General features: G+C 49.0%; 1 protein-coding gene across 1 annotated transcript in view; it reads left to right on the forward strand.

Moving 5' to 3' along the window:
* The first annotated feature begins 1,097 nt into the window (after positions 1-1,097).
* RAB44 (RAB44, member RAS oncogene family) overlaps positions 1,098-22,533 on the forward strand; it is a 35,917-nt gene continuing 14,481 nt past the window's right edge. The window contains exons 1-6 of the mRNA XM_017870108.1: positions 1,098-1,171; positions 8,383-8,601; positions 17,831-17,942; positions 19,549-19,723; positions 21,377-21,523; positions 22,130-22,220. Of these exons, the coding sequence (XP_017725597.1) occupies positions 8,395-8,601; positions 17,831-17,942; positions 19,549-19,723; positions 21,377-21,523; positions 22,130-22,220 (732 nt within the window). The 5' untranslated portion in view covers positions 1,098-1,171; positions 8,383-8,394. The remainder of the gene's footprint in view (positions 1,172-8,382; positions 8,602-17,830; positions 17,943-19,548; positions 19,724-21,376; positions 21,524-22,129; positions 22,221-22,533) is intronic.

Below are 22,533 nucleotides of genomic sequence, written 5' to 3' on the forward strand. Positions count from 1 at the left end.
TCTTTCTTCCTTCCCTCCCTCCCTCCCTCCTTCCCTCCCTCCCTCCCTTCCTTCCTTCCTTCCTTCCTTCCCTCCCTTCTTTCTTCCTTTTCTTTCCCTCCTTCTTCTGCAACCGTGGCAAATGAACTATGCCATGATTTCTTATGGCATTTGTTCAAACATACAGAAAAGTAGAAGAACATAATGAGCCCACAGTACCCTCATCGATTCCAGGAGGGATCAGAACAGGGCCAGAGCCAGTCTTGTTTCATCTATGTCCTACCTACTCTCCCCACTCTTCAATACTTTTGAAGTAAATCCCAAACAACATATAATTGTGTGATTTTGATTTTTAAAATGCTTATGCTTTTATCCATCTGGAATGCTTTTAGAGTTAGAGCTCTAACTTTGTTTTTTGCAGATACCTACCCCATTCTCCCAACACAGTTTATTGAATAAACTGTTTTCCAATGATTTGAAATGGTGCCTTTATGATACACTAAATTCCCACAGATATTCGAGCCTATTTCTGTCTATTCATTATTCTGCTCCACTGATTCATCCATCTATAGTCATGCTCCAATTCCACACTGTTCTGATGGCCGTAGCTCTACAATGTATTTTGGTATCAGATTAGATTGTTCCCTAAAAGGTGATTTAGATATAAAGCCTCCCCTGAGGCTCAAAGACACTGTCCGAGAGTGAGGGCCTGCAGTGAGGCAGGGCGGGCAGTTCTCCCGGGGCATCCCATACACTTAGCTTTAGCCACAGCTGTGCTCATCAACCTGCTGCTGTCTGGGATAAGGCATTGCCTTGGGAACCAGAGACTCAGGCCCAGTCCTGGCTGTGCCACTAAGGGCTAGGTGATCTTGAGCAGTCCATCTCACTCTTCGGAGCCTCTGCTTAGGAGGGCCTTCCCTGCCAGCTCCAGCATTCTCCACTTCAAGACACCAATCAGGGCAGGGATGCCTGGGGGTGCCAGGCAAAATTGTGAAAGGGCCTCCAGTGGTCGCTTCCACAGGAAGTCCTGTAGATGAGCACAGGAGATTGGCTCGCTGGGGAACGGAAAGGGCGATTAAGCAAGACAAGACTGTTAACAGTTCTAGAGCTCGTGGGCTCTGTAGGGCAGCAGTCACCCCACCACCAGGTCCCAGAGCCCAGGGCTGCGTGTTCCACTGGGAGCCTTTGAGAGGTAGGAGCCATCCTAAGGTTGCAATGCTTCTTTTTCTTTGGAAGGATGAGGATGGGGGAGGGAGCTGGGGTCCCTGTTTAGCTTCTATGTCAAGGGTGCAAGGGGCAGAGCCCTCTTTTCCCCTGCCTTTGGAGCTCTCTGCGTGGTCTAAGGGAGGGGATGGGAAGGCACTTGGGCAGGAGGCTGGGGTGCATCACTACCCGTAAATGGCTGTGCGACCTACAGCAAGTCACCTGGTTTCTCAGAGCCTCAGTTTCTCTATTAGGAGGGGAGAAGTGAGGATAAGTAGACTGGAACAAGACACTAGGTGGTCTCTCAGGCCCACCGACTTGGGCAATTGGGGTTTAGCGAGTATGGCTATTATTTATAGCTATTGAAGCCAGCCGAGTGCAGAGCAGGCCCAGTTCTAAGCACCGTTTGGTGAGAGCGTGATGGACACCCGGAGGCCCCAGGCAGGGCCCATGCCAGGTTGTAATGTGCCACTGCCCCACCCCACCCTTCTTCTCTGGCTTCCACTTCCTGGTGGGCAGCCTGTGGTGCCTGCTGCCTCACAGAACACCACAGTGGGAGTGGATTCCCCTGGATGCTTGGGAGTGGGATTCATTTGCTCTCATGTTTGGCTTCAAGCTTTATGCGATTTCTTAGGTGAGGGATGTGGGGAGAGGTGATCATGCTGAGGGGCTGTATGTGTGTCCTAGCCATGAAGGGGTCCCCCACTCTTAACGATGTGAGGCATGAGGATGCACTAAGGGGAAAGTGGTGGAGGAGAAGGGCGCTGGCAGGGTGGCCCTGCTGGCTGACTCGGAGGGATGTGTGCTGGGCGACGGCATTTGCACATGCAGAATGGAATGATGGAATGGCCGTGAGGGGTGCTGTGTCTGACCGAGAGGCTGACGGTGAGGGAGTGGAGGGTGAGGGTGATGGCCAAGGAGGGTGTGTGTGCGTGCATGTTTGCATGTGTACATTTGTGGATTGACTGAAGGATGTCCTTACTGTCGCTGAGGGACCAGGCCTGGCCTAGAAGGGACACAGGCTGTTTTTAGGGTATGCTGTCAGGCCATGGGGTGCTGTCAGGGATCTGAATATGAAGCACAAGGGGTGAGTGCACCATCCCACCTGATGGTGACAAGTGACTGATTTTGAGGTGGTGATGGCTGGAGAGCATCTGCTGCTTTCCTGCCCCAGACCACCTGACAGGCTAGGAGCAGGTGGCTGAGTGCCCCTCCTGGAGAGAAGCATTGACTGGCAGAGAGGGCAGATGCTGGGGTGGGGCAGGTGAGGTATCTGGAAGGTGCTATTTTCTTATATAATGCCAGGGGACTTCTGGAAATGGACTGTGGCGGTGCAGCTTGGCTAGGAACTCCCAGAAAGGAATGTCAAGAACACCACATGTCCTAGGATGTGGCTGCAGGGAATTTCTTCCAGGATTCTTACTTCCTACACTTGTGGGAGCTTGGTAGGCTGTGATGTGACACTCACATCACAGTGGACTTTGCTTCCGGAGGCTTCTGCACAGGGAATCTTATCTTGCTCCCTTAGCCATGTTATCTCCATCGCCAGAAGTACACAAGACACTGGGCGTCACCACAGGAGCCAAGCCTGTCAACGCCCACCCTGCTCCAAAGCCCTTGTCCCGCTCACGGCTACTCCACTGGGCGTTTGTCATCCCCAGAGGGGCCTTCTGCCCAGGGAAGAGCCACCTCTCCAGGATGTAGCCTTGGGGAAGTCCATCCCACGACCAACCAGAAAAGCAGAATCCGGTGTAGTTCTACCACTGACATCACGGCTTGGGCAGGTCACTCTGCCTCTTGGAACCTCCCTCAGTTTCCTCATTTGTCAAATGGGATCAATTGTATCTGTATGGAACCTGGCTTTTATGTGCCTCAAATAGAATTCACCTTTATCAATGTAATCACCACTGTTGTCATTGCTACCTTTACCCAGTAGTCACGGATGCCAAGCACACTCCTAAGTGCTTTATGTGGATCATATATTCAGCAAATATTTACAGAGTACCAACTGTGTGCCAAGCGCTGTTCTAGGCTCTTGGGATAGAGCAGTGAACAGAATGACCAACTCCCTGCTCAGGTGAGGCCTCTGTATCAGCATAAGGAGAAGGAAAATTTACAACAAAAATGAGCAAAAGGCTTTCTATTCTGGGGAGGTGACAAGTGCTAAGAGAAAGTGAAGCTAGAAAGGGAGGTGGGCCATGCTGGGGAATGGGAACTGATGTTTCAACTTTAATTATCTTGCCTAATCCTCATAGCAACCCTGTGTGAGAGACCTTAGTTCTAAGTTTCCAGTGAGGAAGCTCAGGCACAGAGACGCTGATTGACTTCCCTAAGGTTGCACAGCCCATGGGCAGCAGAGCTGGGAGAAGCAGAGGTCTGTCTGACTTCACAGCAATGGGACTGGAAGTCACTTTCTCTGGTGAGCCTCCTTTTCTGCAACTCCAGGTCAAGAGAGTGGGACTGACCCTCTTCTAGTACTGAGGCTCAGTAAGTCTTTCTTTTATTTTTCCTTTTTTATTTTTTTGAGACAGAATCTCACTCTGTCACCCCGGCTGGAGTGCAGTGGTGAATCGTAGCTCACTGTAGCTTTGACCTCCTGGGTTCAAGTGATCCTCCCATCTCAGCCTCCCAAGTAGCTAGGACTGCAGGCACACCACCATGCCCAGCTAGTTTCATTTTATTTTGTAGAGACAGGGTCTTGCTATGTTGCCCAGGCTGGTCTTGAACTCCTGGGCTCGAGTGATCTTCTCGCCTCAGCCTCCCAAAGTACTGGGATTACAGGCCGCCATGCCCAGCTAGTTTCATTTTATTTTGTAGAGACAGGGTCTTGCTATGTTGCCCAGGCTGGTCTTGAACTCCTGGGCTCGAGTGATCTTCTCGCCTCAGCCTCCCAAAGTACTGGGATTACAGGCCGCCATGCCCAGCTAGTTTCATTTTATTTTGTAGAGACAGGGTCTTGCTATGTTGCCCAGGCTGGTCTTGAACTCCTGGGCTCGAGTGATCTTCTCGCCTCAGCCTCCCAAAGTACTGGGATTACAGGCCGCCATGCCCAGCTAGTTTCATTTTATTTTGTAGAGACAGGGTCTTGCTATGTTGCCCAGGCTGGTCTTGAACTCCTGGGCTCGAGTGATCTTCTCGCCTCAGCCTCCCAAAGTACTGGGATTACAGGCCGCCATGCCCAGCTAGTTTCATTTTATTTTGTAGAGACAGGGTCTTGCTATGTTGCCCAGGCTGGTCTTGAACTCCTGGGCTCGAGTGATCTTCTCGCCTCAGCCTCCCAAAGTACTGGGATTACAGGCCGCCATGCCCAGCTAGTTTCATTTTATTTTGTAGAGACAGGGTCTTGCTATGTTGCCCAGGCTGGTCTTGAACTCCTGGGCTCGAGTGATCTTCTCGCCTCAGCCTCCCAAAGTACTGGGATTACAGGCCGCCATGCCCAGCTAGTTTCATTTTATTTTGTAGAGACAGGGTCTTGCTATGTTGCCCAGGCTGGTCTTGAACTCCTGGGCTCGAGTGATCTTCTCGCCTCAGCCTCCCAAAGTACTGGGATTACAGGCCGCCATGCCCAGCTAGTTTCATTTTATTTTGTAGAGACAGGGTCTTGCTATGTTGCCCAGGCTGGTCTTGAACTCCTGGGCTCGAGTGATCTTCTCGCCTCAGCCTCCCAAAGTACTGGGATTACAGGCCGCCATGCCCAGCTAGTTTCATTTTATTTTGTAGAGACAGGGTCTTGCTATGTTGCCCAGGCTGGTCTTGAACTCCTGGGCTCGAGTGATCTTCTCGCCTCAGCCTCCCAAAGTACTGGGATTACAGGCCGCCATGCCCAGCTAGTTTCATTTTATTTTGTAGAGACAGGGTCTTGCTATGTTGCCCAGGCTGGTCTTGAACTCCTGGGCTCGAGTGATCTTCTCGCCTCAGCCTCCCAAAGTACTGGGATTACAGGCCGCCATGCCCAGCTAGTTTCATTTTATTTTGTAGAGACAGGGTCTTGCTATGTTGCCCAGGCTGGTCTTGAACTCCTGGGCTCGAGTGATCTTCTCGCCTCAGCCTCCCAAAGTACTGGGATTACAGGCCGCCATGCCCAGCTAGTTTCATTTTATTTTGTAGAGACAGGGTCTTGCTATGTTGCCCAGGCTGGTCTTGAACTCCTGGGCTCGAGTGATCTTCTCGCCTCAGCCTCCCAAAGTACTGGGATTACAGGCCGCCATGCCCAGCTAGTTTCATTTTATTTTGTAGAGACAGGGTCTTGCTATGTTGCCCAGGCTGGTCTTGAACTCCTGGGCTCGAGTGATCTTCTCGCCTCAGCCTCCCAAAGTACTGGGATTACAGGCCGCCATGCCCAGCTAGTTTCATTTTATTTTGTAGAGACAGGGTCTTGCTATGTTGCCCAGGCTGGTCTTGAACTCCTGGGCTCGAGTGATCTTCTCGCCTCAGCCTCCCAAAGTACTGGGATTACAGGCCGCCATGCCCAGCTAGTTTCATTTTATTTTGTAGAGACAGGGTCTTGCTATGTTGCCCAGGCTGGTCTTGAACTCCTGGGCTCGAGTGATCTTCTCGCCTCAGCCTCCCAAAGTACTGGGATTACAGGCCGCCATGCCCAGCTAGTTTCATTTTATTTTGTAGAGACAGGGTCTTGCTATGTTGCCCAGGCTGGTCTTGAACTCCTGGGCTCGAGTGATCTTCTCGCCTCAGCCTCCCAAAGTACTGGGATTACAGGCCGCCATGCCCAGCTAGTTTCATTTTATTTTGTAGAGACAGGGTCTTGCTATGTTGCCCAGGCTGGTCTTGAACTCCTGGGCTCGAGTGATCTTCTCGCCTCAGCCTCCCAAAGTACTGGGATTACAGGCCGCCATGCCCAGCTAGTTTCATTTTATTTTGTAGAGACAGGGTCTTGCTATGTTGCCCAGGCTGGTCTTGAACTCCTGGGCTCGAGTGATCTTCTCGCCTCAGCCTCCCAAAGTACTGGGATTACAGGCCGCCATGCCCAGCTAGTTTCATTTTATTTTGTAGAGACAGGGTCTTGCTATGTTGCCCAGGCTGGTCTTGAACTCCTGGGCTCGAGTGATCTTCTCGCCTCAGCCTCCCAAAGTACTGGGATTACAGGCCGCCATGCCCAGCTAGTTTCATTTTATTTTGTAGAGACAGGGTCTTGCTATGTTGCCCAGGCTGGTCTTGAACTCCTGGGCTCGAGTGATCTTCTCGCCTCAGCCTCCCAAAGTACTGGGATTACAGGCCGCCATGCCCAGCTAGTTTCATTTTATTTTGTAGAGACAGGGTCTTGCTATGTTGCCCAGGCTGGTCTTGAACTCCTGGGCTCGAGTGATCTTCTCGCCTCAGCCTCCCAAAGTACTGGGATTACAGGCCGCCATGCCCAGCTAGTTTCATTTTATTTTGTAGAGACAGGGTCTTGCTATGTTGCCCAGGCTGGTCTNTGTACTTCTGTTTGAAGTTTGGGGCCTCCTCAGGATGAGAAATTGCTTCATCCAAGTTCTGTAGAGCCGGTGCAGTTCCCCGTGGGAAGCCTGCCCAAGGGGAGGCTGTGGAATGACCCCCTGGAATGAGCCCATGATGCCTAAAGCAGAGCCCTCGAACCAACAGAGAACTCCCAGGGGAGATGTCTCCTCCATCTCCTGGGCATGAGCCTTGCCCTTCTGCCTCAATTCCTTCACACACACTGTTTACTGCTTCCAAATCCTACATGCCTCCTGTAGAACCTGCACAAGTCCCACCACCTGCAGGAAGCTGCCCTGTCTGGACATCAAGTCCTTCTCATCCCATAGCTTTATGGGCCCCAGACTTGTTCCCCCAAGGCAGGCTCAGACTTTATCCCTTCCAGACCACAGCCTCTCTTTTCCTCGCCCCAGGGGTCTCAGCTGGATGAATCCCCAACCATCCAAATCCTTATCCTAACATGTGCTAAGGGACGGGGAGCAGTATGGACCTAGACAAACAGTGTTATCCACAGGCATGGGGCCTGCCTTGGTCTGTTTTGTACTGCTATAGCAGATACCATAGAATGGGAAATGTACATAGAACAGAAACGGATTTCCTCATCGTTCTGGAGGCTAGAAGGTTCAAGACTGAGGAGGTAGAATCTGGCGTGGGCCTTCTTGTGATGTCTTCCTGGTGGAAGGCAGAAGGACGACAGAGAGCACGAGGGTCTGAGTCCATCCTTTTATAAGGAACTCACTTTTACAATAATGGCATTCATCCATTCATGAGGATGGTGCCCCCATGACCCAAACAATTCCCACCAGGCCCCACCACCCAACACTGCCTCATTGGGGATCAAGTTTCCAACACATGAACTTTGGGGAACATTCAAACCACAGCAGGGTCACAGACAAGGGGGCACTGAGCCCAGCTTGAATGCGGGGTAACTGCAGGGAAGGCTTCTTGGAGGAGGCAGTCTGTAAAGTGAGGAAGCAAAAGGTATTAACTATGTAAGGGAGTGAGAGAGTCTCACTCCCTTAGGGCGGCAAAGGGAGCAGGGTGGGAGGGAATCAGGAATTCCAGGGACCATGAGTGGTTCAGTAGTGTTGCCATGGACCCTAAGGGCACAGGGGTGGGGTGGATGAAGCTGAGGCCACATGATGTGGGGCCCTAAGAGCCGCACAGGGGCGCTACTGATTCCATGCTGCATGTGTCAAAGGACTAGAGACATGGTGCTGGAGAAAAAAGGCTGGAGGGGAGGTGAGGCTGAGAGAGGGAGGAAGCGTCAGTGGAAGGATCCCTGATGCAGCTGAGATGAGTCCATGAGTGAGAAGAGTCACCAGAGAGATGGCTCAGGAAGCTGCTTATGGCCCTTCAGACAACTAGATCCTGGAAAACCCTGCGTAACCACCCTCCAGGTCAAAACGTGAGAGAGATTCTGCATGGGGTGGAGGATAAATTCTCTAATGGTCAGAGAAGACTTTGATAGTTGAGTAGTAGCCTGAAGAGATGAGGGCAGGGGGGGAGCCTGGAGAAGGGCATTCCAGGCAGAAACTTAGAAAGGGCAAAGGTGCTGAGCAGAATGGATGAGAGGCCATGAGGCGGCTGGGCGACGAGGTCAGAGGACCCAGCGGGGCACCATCAGGCTGGGCTTTGGCAGCCACAGTGGATTTTCTTCCAGAGGTGATGGGAGCCAGGGGAAGGTTTTGAGCCATGAGAGGGTGTGACTGTCCAGCAGCCCAGTGCCCCTCACTCCTCTGTCCCTAGGGCCAACGAACCATGGAGACAGGACAGAGAACATCTCGAAAAGTCCGGAAGCTGGGCTCCAGTCGGCGGCGGCAGACAAGAGAGCCGGCTGATGGTGAAGATGCTGAGGTGGCCCCAGAGCCAGAGTCTTGGTCCTCTCAGGCAGCAGCAGAACTGCAGGCCTTCTTCCAGGACTGCGGTGCCAAGGAGAGGGGCTTTGTCACCCGCGAGGACCTGGCGGTGAGCCCAAGGCCCCCATTTGAACTCTGAATCCCCTTTCTGTAGCTCCTGACATCCCCAATCCCCCATCACAGGAAGGCAGGGCTTGCCTACCCATGCCCCTTTCTCTCATTTAGAGCTCTCAGAAAACGCTAGGGATGTGTTTATACTAATGTGAAAATGACTGGTAAGGCTTTACGTGTTGCCCTTTTCCAGAAACATTTGTCTTTTAACCAGTGAAAGGACTTTAAGCCAAATAAGTAATTTGCAAATGTTATAATTTTTGGCTCATTGAGCAAGGACATTTATTTTGGGAAGCAGTCGGAGCCCTGGAAATCAAACCATGTCAACGACTGTAAATGTCAATGAAACATAAGATCAGCCACGGTTGTGTGTCCCCGTAAAGAGTCTTAGGGTGGCTAGGTGTTGTGGTTCATGCCTGTAATCCCAGCACTTTGGGAGGCCGAGGTGGGCAAATCACTTGAGGTCAGGAGTTCGAGACCAGCCTGGCCAACATGGTGAAACCCCATCTCTACTGAAAATACAAAAATTAGCCGGGCCTGGTGTTGGGTGCCTGTAATCCCAGCTACTTGGGAGGCTGAAGCATGAGAATTGCTTGAGCCTGAGGAAGCGGAGGTTGCAGTGAGCCAAGATGGTGCCACTACACTCCAGCCTGGGTGACAGAGCAAGACTCCATCTCTAAAAAAAAAAAAAGAATGGGGGAACCAGTAAGATGTTATGACTGGTTCAAAGAGCATTTGAGAAGCCAGCAATTTGACAGAAAAGTATTAGGATGAAATTACTGAGTTAAATTCTTAAAATGGCTAATATCTAACAGGCCATAAATCTTTCAGGCTATCTATTCTACTAGTAGCTTCAGTAAGTTTGGGACTTTTCATGAAAGGTAAACAATGGGTTGTGCCAGCATTCTTTTGCCTCCATATCCAATTTTCAGATTCCTCCTTCCCTCCCTCCCTCCCCTCTCCCCTCCCTCCCTTCTCCCTCCCTTCCCTTCCTTCCTTCCTTCCTTCCTTCCTTCCTTCCTTCCTTCCTTCCTTCCTTCTTCTCAGCTCGATCTTAGAGGCGTGATCTCAGCTCTCTGCAACCTCTGCCTCCCAGGTTCAAGAGATTACCCTGCTTCAGCCTCCCGAGTAGCTGGGATTACCTGCACCCACCACCACGCCTGGCTAGTTTTTATTTTTAGTAGAGACGGGGTTTCACCATGTTGGCCAGGCTGGTCTCGAACTCCTGACTTCAGGTGATCCACCTGCCTTGGCCTCCCAAAGTGCTAGGATTACAGGCATGAGCAACTACGCCCAGCCAGATAATTTTTCTGTGATCATAGATAATCTCCAAAATTTTCTTGATGTATAAAAGGCTGCTGTCATTACATTGGCTTATTTCCATAGGAGCAACAAGGATATAATTAAACATGAGTCTCTTTGAATTTGCCCTACAAATAGCGACAGTATTGAGACATTTTAGCTTCTGTCTAGAAGCTTTCATACATAATCTTAGGTTGGTTTTTTTTTTTTCAAGGGATAGGATCTCACTCTGTTACCCAGAATGGAGTGCAGTGGTGCAGTCACAGCTCACTGCAGCCTCAAGCTCCTAGACTGAAGAGATCCTCTTGCCTCAGGCTCCCAAGTAGCTAGGACTAAAAGCACATGCCACTGTGCCTGGCCGATTCTTAAACTTTTGTAGAGATGAGGTCTTGCTATGTTGCCCAAGCGGCAGCCTTAGGATAGAAGTTGAGTGACAAACTGTTCCAGTTTTCCAAGGACTAATGGGGTACCTGGGATATGGGACTTTGAGTGCTAAAATTGGAAAGTCCTGGGAAAACTAGGATGAGTTGGTCACCCAACTTCTATCCTAAGGCTAGAAAAGCAAGCCCAAGATACTCTCTTCACCAGCTGTCACTTGCATCACCTGTAAATTTAAATGACTTCCTCTCTTCTTGAGGTCCCTGATTTTTCTAAGGTCCCTCTTCTGCCAGGAAGCAATCCATGTGGTTCCAGGCCAGCTTCCTGGTAGGGTTTTGTAGGGATTGACTCCATGGGCATTCCTTATAGTAGGCTTGTCACACCTGATTAAATGAGGACATCCCATAAAAGACACTGCAGGTAGGGCCTTGATTACACAATTGATTTATCCAATTATATCTTGATTTTAAAAAAAGGAGGACAGATTCTGTTGAACCTGTGCAAATAATTATATTGTCGTGGAAAGTAAGGAGAGTCTGTCAAAGTAAATTTTTTTTTTTTTTTTTGAGACAGGGTCTTGCTCTCTCACCTAGGCTGGAGTGCAATGGTGCGATCTTGGCTCATTGCAACCTCCGCCTCCTGGGCTCAAGGGATCCTCTCACCTCAGCCTCTTGAGTAGCTGGGACTACAGACACGCGCCACCATGCCCAGCTGATGTTTTGTATTTTTTATAGAGGCAGGGTTGCGGGTTGCTCCATGTTGCCCAGGCTTAAAAGTATTGGTTTCTGAATCATGAGGGGATCAATGAGATTCAGATACCACTTGAAACGTTGAATTTCAGTTTACAAAAGTATAATCTGGCAGGGCTTCGTGGCTCACGCCTGTAATCTCAGCACTTTGTGAGGCAGAGACGGGCAGATCACCTGAGATTAGGAGTTCCTGACTAGCCTGGCCAACATGGTGAAACACTGTCTCTACTAAAAACACAAAAATTAGTCAGGTGTGGTGGCATGTGTCTGTAATCCTAGCTACTTGGGAGGCTGAGGCAGAAGAATCGCTTCAACCTGGGAGGTGGAGGTTGCAGTGAGCCGAGATCACGCCACTGCACTCCAGCCTGGGTAACAGAGTGAGGCTCTGTCTCAAAAACACAAAAAACGTATAATCTACTAAACTGAGGGTTAGAGACAGCTCAAGACCAGGAAAGAACTTCCTCACAGATCTATTAAAGTAGAACAATAAAAAATAATACCAACTGTATTGCCACAAAGAGCCGTAACTAGATTTCCTTCAGCTGTTCAATCAACGCCATGTAATTCATTATTGTTCTGCTGGATCTTGGACTGCTTTTGGACTCAGTTGTAGGAATTCTCAGTCTACTCGCTCAGTCAGAAGGTCATCCACTGTCAGCTTGGAAGCCTACACCAAGTGAAGCATAAGTAGTTCACAGAACCTGGTGCAGTCCTTTTTGTCTAGACTTTGAGTTTGTTTTTCTTTGTTGAAGATGCAATCTGTGACCTGCAGCTTATAACAGAGGCTTCAGGCAGGCATTGGAAAGGAGAAATGTGTCCAGTAACGAGACTGAAAGGCTGTGGTTATTTATTACACTACCTAATAGTATCAGAATGGAGGAGAGTGAAATTCTCTCCTGGGGTACAATGCACAACTATTTCATAATGGTTTGATCAGTGTTTCCCCGAAGATAAAAACATACTGCTTGTAATCTCAGGACTTTGGGAGGCTGAGGCAGGAAGATCACTTGAGCCCAGAAGTTCAAGACCAGCCTAGACAATATGGTGAGATTCCATCCTATAAAAAGTTTTAAAAAATTAGCCAGGTGTGGTGGTGTGCACCTGTAGTCCCAGCTACATGAGAGGTTAAGGTGGGAGGATTGCGTGAGCCTGGGAGGTCAAGGTTGCAGTGAGCCATGATCACACCACTGCACTCTAGCCTGGGTGGCAGAGTGAGACCCTGTCTCAAGAAAGAAAAAAAAAAGAACATATTATAAATAGCAAAATCACTGAGAAATCTCCAGGACCTTCCCATAAAGCATGCAATTTCTGAAATATTGATATTAATAGCATTTTGCCCATGAAAATTTAGCCTAGGAAAGCCTGAACGTCTCTTCTGATTTGATTGTTCTTCCCATGATGTTCTTGTAATAGTGTTGAAGTATTTAAAAAATATAGAGAAAGATATCTTAAAATTTTTATTGTATTTTTTTCTAAATTTAGGATCTGATCTTGGGAAGGCAAAATCAAAAGAGCCGTTAGAGAAGATTTGGGCACTAGATTAAGAGGTCATGGGAGACCAAGAAATATTACTTTTTATCTATTTAATCAAAGTAATAATAAAATAAAAGATTTTGAAATAAATATGGAAGAAGGTAATATGATTGCAAGAGCAGATAGCTTTTTTATAAGAGAGATACCTTTGCTTTTTTTAAAAAAAATTTAAGACATAATAAGGTCAAAACAAAGCAGAGGAAATGATTCTGGTGAGATGGGGAATCTCTGTTATCTGGGAGGCTTACACAGAAGCTAAACAGTAGCCTCTTTTTAACCCTTGCTGAGAGCTCTAAGACCAATTTATTATTTTAGTAGAGATAAAGCCAAATTCCAGTTATGCATTAATAGAACACGTGGCCATAAAATTTTCATGAGTTTTTATTTATTATTTATTTATTTTACTTATTTTATGTATTTATTTATTTTATTTTATTTTTTGAGACAGTTTCACTCTTGTCGCCCAGGCTAGAGTGCAATGGTGTGATCTTGGCTCACTGCAACCTCTGCCTCCTGGGTTCAAGCGATTCCCCTGCCTCAGCCTCCTGAGTAGCTGGGATTACAGGCACCTGCCACCATGTCTGGCTATTTTTTTATTTTTATTTTTAGTAGAGATGGGTTTCATTATGTTGGTCAGGCTGGTCTTGAACTCCTAACCTCATGTGATCCACCCGCCTCGGCCTCCCAAAATGCTGGGATTACAGGCATGAGCCACTGTGCCAAGCCTATTTATTATCAATTTTTAAGCCCATCAAAACTGGGCCAAATTTGGCAAAATGTTAATACTTTTCATAGCTTATTTTCAGACTCAGGCATTATAAATCAAGGCAAATAAAATTCTCTTTCAGCAAACTTTCTACAACATTCTATATCCATTCAAGTTTTGCCTTTTTATCCTTTTTCATATTCTAGAATAACCAGACACTTTCACACAACAATGCATCCCATTTTCCTTGCAGACAAAGTTTTGTTTCTCTGTCGCTGTTGCTCCTAGTAAAGCCTCAAGCATCTGTAGTTAATTGAACTTTTGTTGTTGTTGTTGCCGTTGTTTTGAGACAGGGTCTTGCTCTGTTGTCCAGGCTGTAGTGCAGTGGCACAATCTCAGCTCACTGCAACCTCCGCCTTCTGGGTTCAAGCTATTCTCGTGCCTCAGCCACCCAGTTAGCTGGAATTACAGATGCCCGCCACCATGCCAGAAGGATTTTTTCTATTTTTAGTAGAGACAGGGTTTCACCATGTTGGCCAAGCTGATCTCGAACTCCTGACCTCAAGTGATCCACCTGCCTAGGCCTCCCAAAGTGCTGGGATTACAGATGTGAGCCACCATGCCCAGCCTGTATTAACTGCACTTTTAACCAGTGTAATTAACCTCTTTCACAGGAAGAACTAAGGGTAAATTGAGAACTGTCTTATACAAGAATTTGAGCAGACAAGCAAAGCTCACAAATACACATAAGCCAACTTTCTACAGCCTTGAGTATCCCTAACACAACTTAAAAAGAAAGTGGTCAAATATATATAACAGAAAATTTATCATTTTAACTATTTTAAAATGTACTATTTAGTGGCATTAAGTACATTCACGATGTTGTACCACCATTTCCCCAGTCATCTCCAACGCTTCTTTTATCTTGCCAAACTGAAATTCTGCACCCGTTGAATAGTTAACTCCCATACTTCCCTCTCCCCAACCCCTGGCTATCCCTATTCTACTTTCTGTCTCTATAACTTTGATTACTCTAGGTACCTCATAGAAATGTAATCATACAGTATTCGTCTTTTAGTGACTGGTGTATTTCACTTAGCAGAATGTCCTCAAGGTTTATCTGTATCGTAGCATGTGTCCAAATGTTCTTCTTTTTAAAGACCAAATAATATTCCATTGTACATATATGTCATGTTTGTCTATCCTCTTATCTGTCAGTGAACACCTGGGTGGATTCTTTTGGCGATTGTGAATAATACTGCTATGAATATGGCAAATATCTGAGTCTCCACCACTTTCTTTTGCACAACATTTTTTTTTTTTTTTTTGAGATGGAGTCTTGCTCTCTCACCCAGGCTAGAGTGCTAGAGTGCAGTGGCGTGATCTTGGCTCACTAACCTCCACCTCTTGGGATCAAGTGATTCTCCTGCCTCAGCCTCCCAAGTAGAGTAGCTGGGATCACAGGCATGCGCTACCTCGTGTGGCTAAGCTTTCTGTTTTTAGTAGAGAGGGGGTTTCACATGTTGGCCAGGCTGGTCTTGAACTCCTGACCTCAGGTGATCCACTTGCCTTGGCCTCCCAAAGTGCTAGGATTACAGGCATGAGCCACCTCACCCAGCCTGCACAACTTTTTAAAGCAGAAAATAATGAATTTATTTGTTAACATTACCCAAAGATATAACTACTTTCTAGCATGTGAAAATAAGAAGTAAAAAATATATCAACTTAAAATTATGATTAGCAGCCAATGTTTCAGTATTAAATTTGTTTTAGAAATTATCCAGATAGTCAAAATTATTTATTAATTAATGTACTTCAATATTAATTCAAAATTCTAAAGTTACTTAAGAATCTTGGAAACTGTGGTTAAGGTAACACACTAGAAAATATAATTACTGTTGATACAAAATTTATTTGTTAGAATAATTAATCAATTTAGTGGGGCACAAATTTACATGTTTATAATCTTAAACATGTGTAAAGATAAAGTTGACTTATTTGATCTGAAAGTCGAAATGACAAGTATAGGAAATCTAGATTAACTAGTTTCTTCACAGAAAATAAATATAGACTTATGAAAAACAGAATGTATACTTGTATTATACTTAAAATAAAACACAGAAAAGACAGATAGCTATTATATGTGCTTTGTCAAAACAATTATTAAACCAGTCTAATTTGTTCAAAGAATCATGTTAATTATATGGACCTGGCTCCTGAAAAATTTTCTGAGCTAGCGATTTCTAAGAAGAATTGTTTTAAGTCTAACACATTTAAAGCATTCAAATTTCAGTTATTTTCTGTTATTTTTAGGAGCATTAGATTTATATAATCACTTATTTGTCTCTATAAACTAATCAACACAGAACTCCTTTAAGAGACATAGTACACTAAGTTATTAATACCTTCCAGGTGTACAAGAGCATTTCACGCTGACAATAAGAGTTAAAGACCTTTCAGGTGTGATGGTACATGCCTGTAATCCCAGTTGCTCGGGAGGCTGAGGCAGGAGGATCGCTTGAACCCAGGAGGTGGAGGTTGTGGTGAGCTGAGGTTGCGCCACTGCATTGCAGCCTGAGTGACAGAGTGAGACTCCATCTCAAAAAATAAATAAATAAAATAAAAAAGAGTTAAAGGCCTTTCTATTACAGACGTATAGATATACAGACACACAGAGAATGTCTTGCTTCATTTCTACAGTTTCAGCCACAGATCAAAAGTAAATATAGCAGGCTGGTCATGGTGGCTCACGCCGGTAATCCCAGCAGTTTGGGAGGCTGAGGTGGGTGGGTCACCTGAGGTCAGGAGTTTGAAACCAGCTTGGCCAACATGGTGAAACCCCGTCTCTACTAAAAATACAAAAACTAGCCAGGTGTGGTGGCGGGCGCAGGTAATCCCAGCTACTCAAGAGGCTGAGGCAGGAGAATAGGTTGAACTTGGGAGGTGGAGGTTGCAGTGAGCCAAGATTGCGCCACTGCATTTCAGCCTGGATGACAGTGAGACTCCGTCTCAAAAAAAAAAAAAAAAAAAAAAAAAAAAAAAAAAGTGAACAGCAACATGAAACTTCACCTATTCAGATCTCAAAGAGCTGTTCTCCTTCCCAGTGGCTATGAAATTATTTTTCTTTGAGATACAGTCTCATTCTGTCACCCAGGCTAGAGTGCAGTGGTGCAATCTTGGCTCACTGCAACCTCCTTCTCCCAGGTTCAAGTGATTCCCCTGCTTCAGTCTCCCGAGTAGCTGGGATTACAAGCACCCATGACCACGCCTGGCTAATTTTTGTATTTTTAGTAGAGACGGGGTTTCACCATGTTGGCCAGGCTGGTCTCCAACTCCTGACCACAAGTGATCTGCCCGCCTCGGCCTCCCAAAGTGCTGGGATTACAAGCATGAGCCACTGCGCCCAGCCTGGAATTCTTAACTAACTTGAGATCACAATAGAAAAACAAACAACAACAACAACAAAACGATTAGCAAACCAGTTTTCTGTTATTTTTCAACCAACAGGCATTAGGTCTCCATGGTGCATCCCCCAGAGATCACCAAATAGAACATAAAGACCATCACTGGTTTAGACCAGACCATCACCGCTGCCACCAATGGGGAATAACTTATCATTCATGTGCAGCCCCAGATAAAAACACCAAATTTGCAAAAAAGAAAACAAAGTAACTGGAGAAACAGAGAATCAGCAAACTCCAAGTTCTATTATGCTTGGGATTCCCTCTGAGAGCCAAAGCGCGTGGGCTAAAAGAGCCCATGACATGTGCTTGTGCAGCCATGCAGGCTACTTGGTTCTGCCAGATGAGCCCACTGGGCCGTCTCCATAGACCTTAGTCCAAAACTTGTTATAATTTTCAAAAAGGTAAAATCATGACCTGTAGGCCGTGATATATAAACTGAACTCTTATAGAAGATTTTATGTAACTCATTGACTTTTTTTTTGAAACGGAGTTTCACTCTTGTCACCCAGGCTGGAGTGCAATGGCACCATCTTGGCTCACTGAAACTTCTGCCTCCTGGGTTCAAGTGATTCTCCTGCCTCAGTCTCCCAATTAACTGGGAACATAGCCACCTGCCACCATGCCTGGCTAAGTTTTGTATTTTTAGTAGAGACGGATTTTCACTACGTTGTCCAGGCTGGTCTTGAACTCCTGGCCTCAGGTGATCTGCCCACCTCGGCCTCCCAAACTATTGGGATTAAAGGCATGAGCCACCATGCCCGGCCTCAGATAATTTTTGGACACTGATCACGACATTCTGGGGAGCGTTGGCTGCTGTCCTTTATCAAGTTCCTAAAGACATGGGACTTAGGACAGGTACGTTTTGATTTTGGATGGAGACAGTGAAAAGGACTGGAGCCAGTTCATGGCCCTGCTGGGAGGGCTGCCTTGGGTGGGGTTGGGAACGTCAAGCTTAGGCCCTGGGTCAGGTTACTGGGGGGACTCTGACATTAGGGCGAGGTGAGGTGGGGTGGCTGAAGGCAAACATCTCTCCGTTTTGGAGGGTGAGAGTCTTCCCCGGTGGGAACACCTGCCCACCTTGCCCATTCCTTCCAGGTGGCCAAGTTCAGCTTCCTGGGCAGCAAGGAGGAGTCAGAGATGATCTTCGACTGGGTGGATGTGGAGCGGAAGGGACATCTGTCACTTGAAGAATTCAGCTCTGGACTCAGTATGTCTGTCCTTCGAGGGCCTCTGGGCACCCAGGTGTCCCGTGCAGTGTGCCCTGCGTGGGGCTAGACTGGGTCGTTAGAAAGGCAACCCTTTTCCCAGGGACTTTCACCCCACATCCCTGGCTGCCAGAGTGCTCCGGGGCCCTCCCCCGTGCATTCCACGCCCCACCCCTGCCTCCAGAGAGGCCTCTGGGCTTGCTCCCCCCATGTCTTCTCCTCAGTAAAAGGCTTCTCCTGAGCCAGAGGTCTTGACACCACAGATTTGTTTCCGTAACATTGTGGCTTTGGTTAGGGGAATTCCATGGGCCAGGGAGCAGCAGAGGGTGATATTTAGGGGTGGGGGCTTTCCAGGTACTGAGCCCCCACTGGGCAGGGTCACCCCAGCGCATGCCTCTCTAGAAGGGCTGACAAGACTTAGGGAGCCCAGGACCAGCAGGGCACAATCCTCCCGCTAATCCTCTCCGTGGGAAGACCTTCCGGCCCAGACAATGAAAGGTGTGGTGTCTTCACAGAGCCCCTGCAAGACACAGATCAGCCTTCAATGTCCACAAAGCCACCCAGAGTTCTCAGGTCAGCTGAGTCTCCAAAAGCCTGGAGACCCTCAGAGAAGGAGGCCAGGAATCTGCATTTGCACGTGGGCCCACTCCAGCAGGAGGCTCCTCCAGTTCTGGCAACGGAGAAGCTGAGAGTTGGGAGGAGAACTCAAGGGCTGGGCAGGAGGAATTGCCGGTGGGAGTGCAGCGCAGAGGGAGCATTGTTGTCCACACAGCCTTGGGGCCGTCTTCATTTGCAAATCCAATCATGCCTGCCACGCCAGGAACTTCCCAGTGCCTGTGGGACAAACTGGAAGCCCCTTCCTGGGGCCTGCAGGGCCTGTACCCTCCAGGCGCTGCCAACCTCGCTGGCTCACTCAGTGCCATTCACCCCGTTCATCTTGCTAGCCCGGCTCCTGCCTCAGGGCACCTGCAGTGCTGTTCTCTTTGCCAGGCACACACTTCTTGGAGTGCACAGGATTTGCTCCTTCTTGGGATTCACATCTCAGTTCCAGTGTCACCTCCTTAGGCCACTGCTAGCCACCTCATCTAAATCGATCCTCCCAGTCTCTCAGTGGAAATTACCCTGCATATTCCTATATTCCTTTGGCTCACTTAGCAAGTTGGCTTAAAACATATATACACACACACACACACACACATATATACACACACACACACACACACACACACACACATATATATATATATATTCTTTTCAACCTGCACTAGAATGTCAGCTCCATGTTAGGGATTTTGGTTAATTTTGTCATGTAGATGCTCAATACATATCCCTTGATTGAGTGCATGAAGAGTTTGTTCACCGCCTTGGAGGTGTGGTGTGATTTCCAGCAAGTCTTTTGCTGTCTCTGGGCCTCAGACGCTCATCTGTAAAATGACTACCTTAAGTAGACTCCTAAGGTTGATTTGAGAAATATATGAATGTAGCCCTGTATAAATGTGACTGGCACAGGTAGAATTCCTTCCCTGAGGGCTGGAGCAGGGCTGGGTGGGAGGCCAGGCACCTGGGCCCAACACCACTGTGCTCCCCTCTGTCCGTCTCTGTCCACAGAAAACATCTTTGGCTCCAGCCAGAGCTCCCACAGGCTCCGCAGAAGGAAGCCACTGCCCTCTAAGCGGGTGTCTGCTACCACCAGTTTCCCAGCTCTGGAGGAGGCCGACGCTGAGGAGAAGGAGGCGTTCCTTGCCTTCATAGAGCAGCTGGGGACTGGACGCTTACTTCCCAAGTAAGGCCAGGGCAGCATGTGCATGGGGAGAGGCTCTGCCAGCCATTGACAGCAGGGGCTCTCCTGGACACAGCGTCAAAGGGGCAGGTGCCAGGTAGAGCCAGGTGCAAATCCCGGCTTGGCCATTGGCTAGCTGTGTGACTACAGGGATGGCTTCACTTCTGACCTCTGTTTCCTGGGCTGCAGAATGAGCCTAAAAGCTGTGGTGGGGTTAAAACCACATGCAGAGGATGCCTGCTTATGGGGAATCATTCCCACCCCCGCACCTCCCTGCCCTATCCTGCCCTGTAGAGTCACTCTTCAGGAGGACTAATGAGTGGGCTCAGCTTCCCAAGGGCCCTTGAATTCTTAAAACCATGGAAATCCCTGTGGGTGCCTTTCTTAACTCAGTGAGGATTCCTGGAGTTCGGGGTGATTTCAGGCATTTTGTGCCCCGGGTTGAACAGGTTTGGAGACAGAAGTGCATTTCCTCCCATCCATCTGAGGCTCTGGGTATAAGGAGTTGCCTTTGCTTAGGGAAGGGGAGCCCTGGCCTGGCTCACGCCTGTAATCCCAGCACTTTGGGAGGCCAAGGCGGGTGAATCACCTGAGGTCAGGAGTTCCAACCAGCCTGGCCAACATGATGAAACCCCGTCTCTACTAAAAATACAAAAATTAGCCGGGCATGGTGGCACATGCCTGTAATCCCAGCTACTCGGGAGGCTGAGGCAGGAGAATCACAGCAGGAGAATCGCTTGAACCTGGGACGCAGAGGTTGCAGTGAGCCGAGATCGTGCCACTGCACTCCAGCCTGGGCAACAGAGCAAGTCTCTGTCTCAAAAAAAGAAAAAAGAGAGAGAGAGAGAGAGAGAAAGAAAGGGAGCCCTGCCTGCAAACACCCCTCTCTAGGACCCCCAGGATCTGTTAGAACCAGTGGGGGCATCACCCTCACCCACTGGCCCAGGTTTGCTCACCACCCCCGTGGGGTTCTGTGAGGACGAGATTCCTCACGCTTGGCTCCTGGAGGGTGGGGCCAGGTGCTGTGAGGCAGTCAGGGTGGGACTTAGGGTGTAGACTGGCAGGGCAAGGGGGTGGGGAGCCTTTTATTCACTTGGCAGCTTGGCCTAGGCTCAGCCCTCTGGCATCCGTCCTCACGACTTAATTAAATCCATGTGAAAGCAGCCTTTATCGGGTGCCAACCGTGTAGCAGGCCCTGAGCTGGTGCTTTCATCAGGCGTCTCTCATTCCTCAATGACCTTGCTTGGCAGGTATCAGCCCCCACCCCATTTTACAAATGAGCCCAGAGAGGGCTTGGGACGTGCTGAAGGTCACACAGCCTCAGAGAGAGAGAAAAGAGGGCAGATGGAAGCCCTGGGCCATCAGGATCCCAAATCCTCCCATCCCACTATTACAGTATCATAGAGAGACAAAGTGTGGCAGGGGTTCAAGAAGGGAGAGGGCACACCTGGGAACGATTCCTGGGGGAGGTGGCGTTTGAGTTGCATCTTGTAGGGTGTCAATAGATTTGGCCCAGGCGCCAAAGTCTCTTGGAGTGCTGTCGTGAAAACTGAGGAGTGGGGCTTCCCCGTGAAAACTGAGGAGTGGGGCTCCCCTTGCTTCTCCGTCCCACCTCGTGTCTGACCCTCCCATCTCTGGCTGTCCTCCCCTCCCCAGGCAGACAGAAATCTGGCAGCTGTGGGGGCAGCTGCGGCAGGAGGAGCCCCAGCTGGCAGGCAACCTGGCAGGCTTTCTGGCCAAGATGACCAGCCGCCTGCAGGAGGCCCAGGCAGACAAGGAGGCCTTGGAGCTGACCCTGAGGAAGTGAGTGGGGGGCCCGGCCAGGTGTCTGACTTGAAGTAGGTGCTCTTCACATTCCAGTGGAATCTGATTGAATTTCCCAGCTCCTTCTACAGTCAGGCCTGTGAGTTGGATAGGGCAGAGCTGCGCTGGAGGAAGAGGTGGCTCAGGGGACCTGGTGGGGAGGACAGAGTTAGTAATGGCAGGAGTGGGAATGGCAGGGTGTGTCTTGGTACAGGACCTGCTGTAACGCCCAACTCCAGGGGCCTGCTCCCGTAGATTGCAATGCATGTGGTGACCCTGGAGTTGGGTTATAGGGGCAGGAGGATGGTGAAAGAGGGAGGTGGGACTGAGTGATGGGGTGATGAGGACAATGAGACCCTGGCCAGGGGAACTGGTGATGGTTACAAGGGTCGGCATGGTAGGATTAGCAGGACCAATGTCAAAGTCATATGAGTCAGCGGGTTGTTATTGGGATGGCTGTTCTCAGAGTGACAGAGGTCAGTGACTGCTGGCAGAGTGAGGAAAGCAATAGGATGGATTCCAAACCCAAGCCCAGACTGCCCCCGCCAGCAGCAGGCTCCCAGAGGTGCTAATGGGCTGCCTGGCCCCAACTCCTCCTCCTCCCAGGTGTGACTCTGACCACCACCGCGAGGTCCAGCAGCTCTATGAGGAGATGGAGCAGCAGATCCGCCAGGAGAAGCAGCAGCTGCAGGCTGAGGTGGGCTCCTGCCGGCAGCCTGCCTCCTTCCCACTGCCTGGGACACCTCTGCTGGCTAAGGATTGGGGCCTGTGACTGACCAGGGTGGGGCGCAAGAGGCTGCTGGAGTAAATCCTCTCCCCTGAGCAGCTTGTGTTCCCCAGAGAGATGGGGTGGGGAATATCGAACCTGGGCCCCCTTCCCATCTCTGCCAAGTCTCCTTGTTGCCACAATCTAGGCTGGAACTGGGGGAGTTGTCCTGAGAACCCTCCCTGCTGGGACATCCTGGCCCAGGCACCCCAGGTGGTGGAGGTGGAGTGTGAGAAGGGCTGGC

This window comes from Rhinopithecus bieti, unplaced genomic scaffold (assembly GCF_001698545.2).
Source record: "Rhinopithecus bieti isolate Rb0 unplaced genomic scaffold, ASM169854v2 scaffold_4553, whole genome shotgun sequence".
In the NCBI taxonomy this organism is placed as follows: Eukaryota; Metazoa; Chordata; class Mammalia; order Primates; family Cercopithecidae; genus Rhinopithecus; species Rhinopithecus bieti.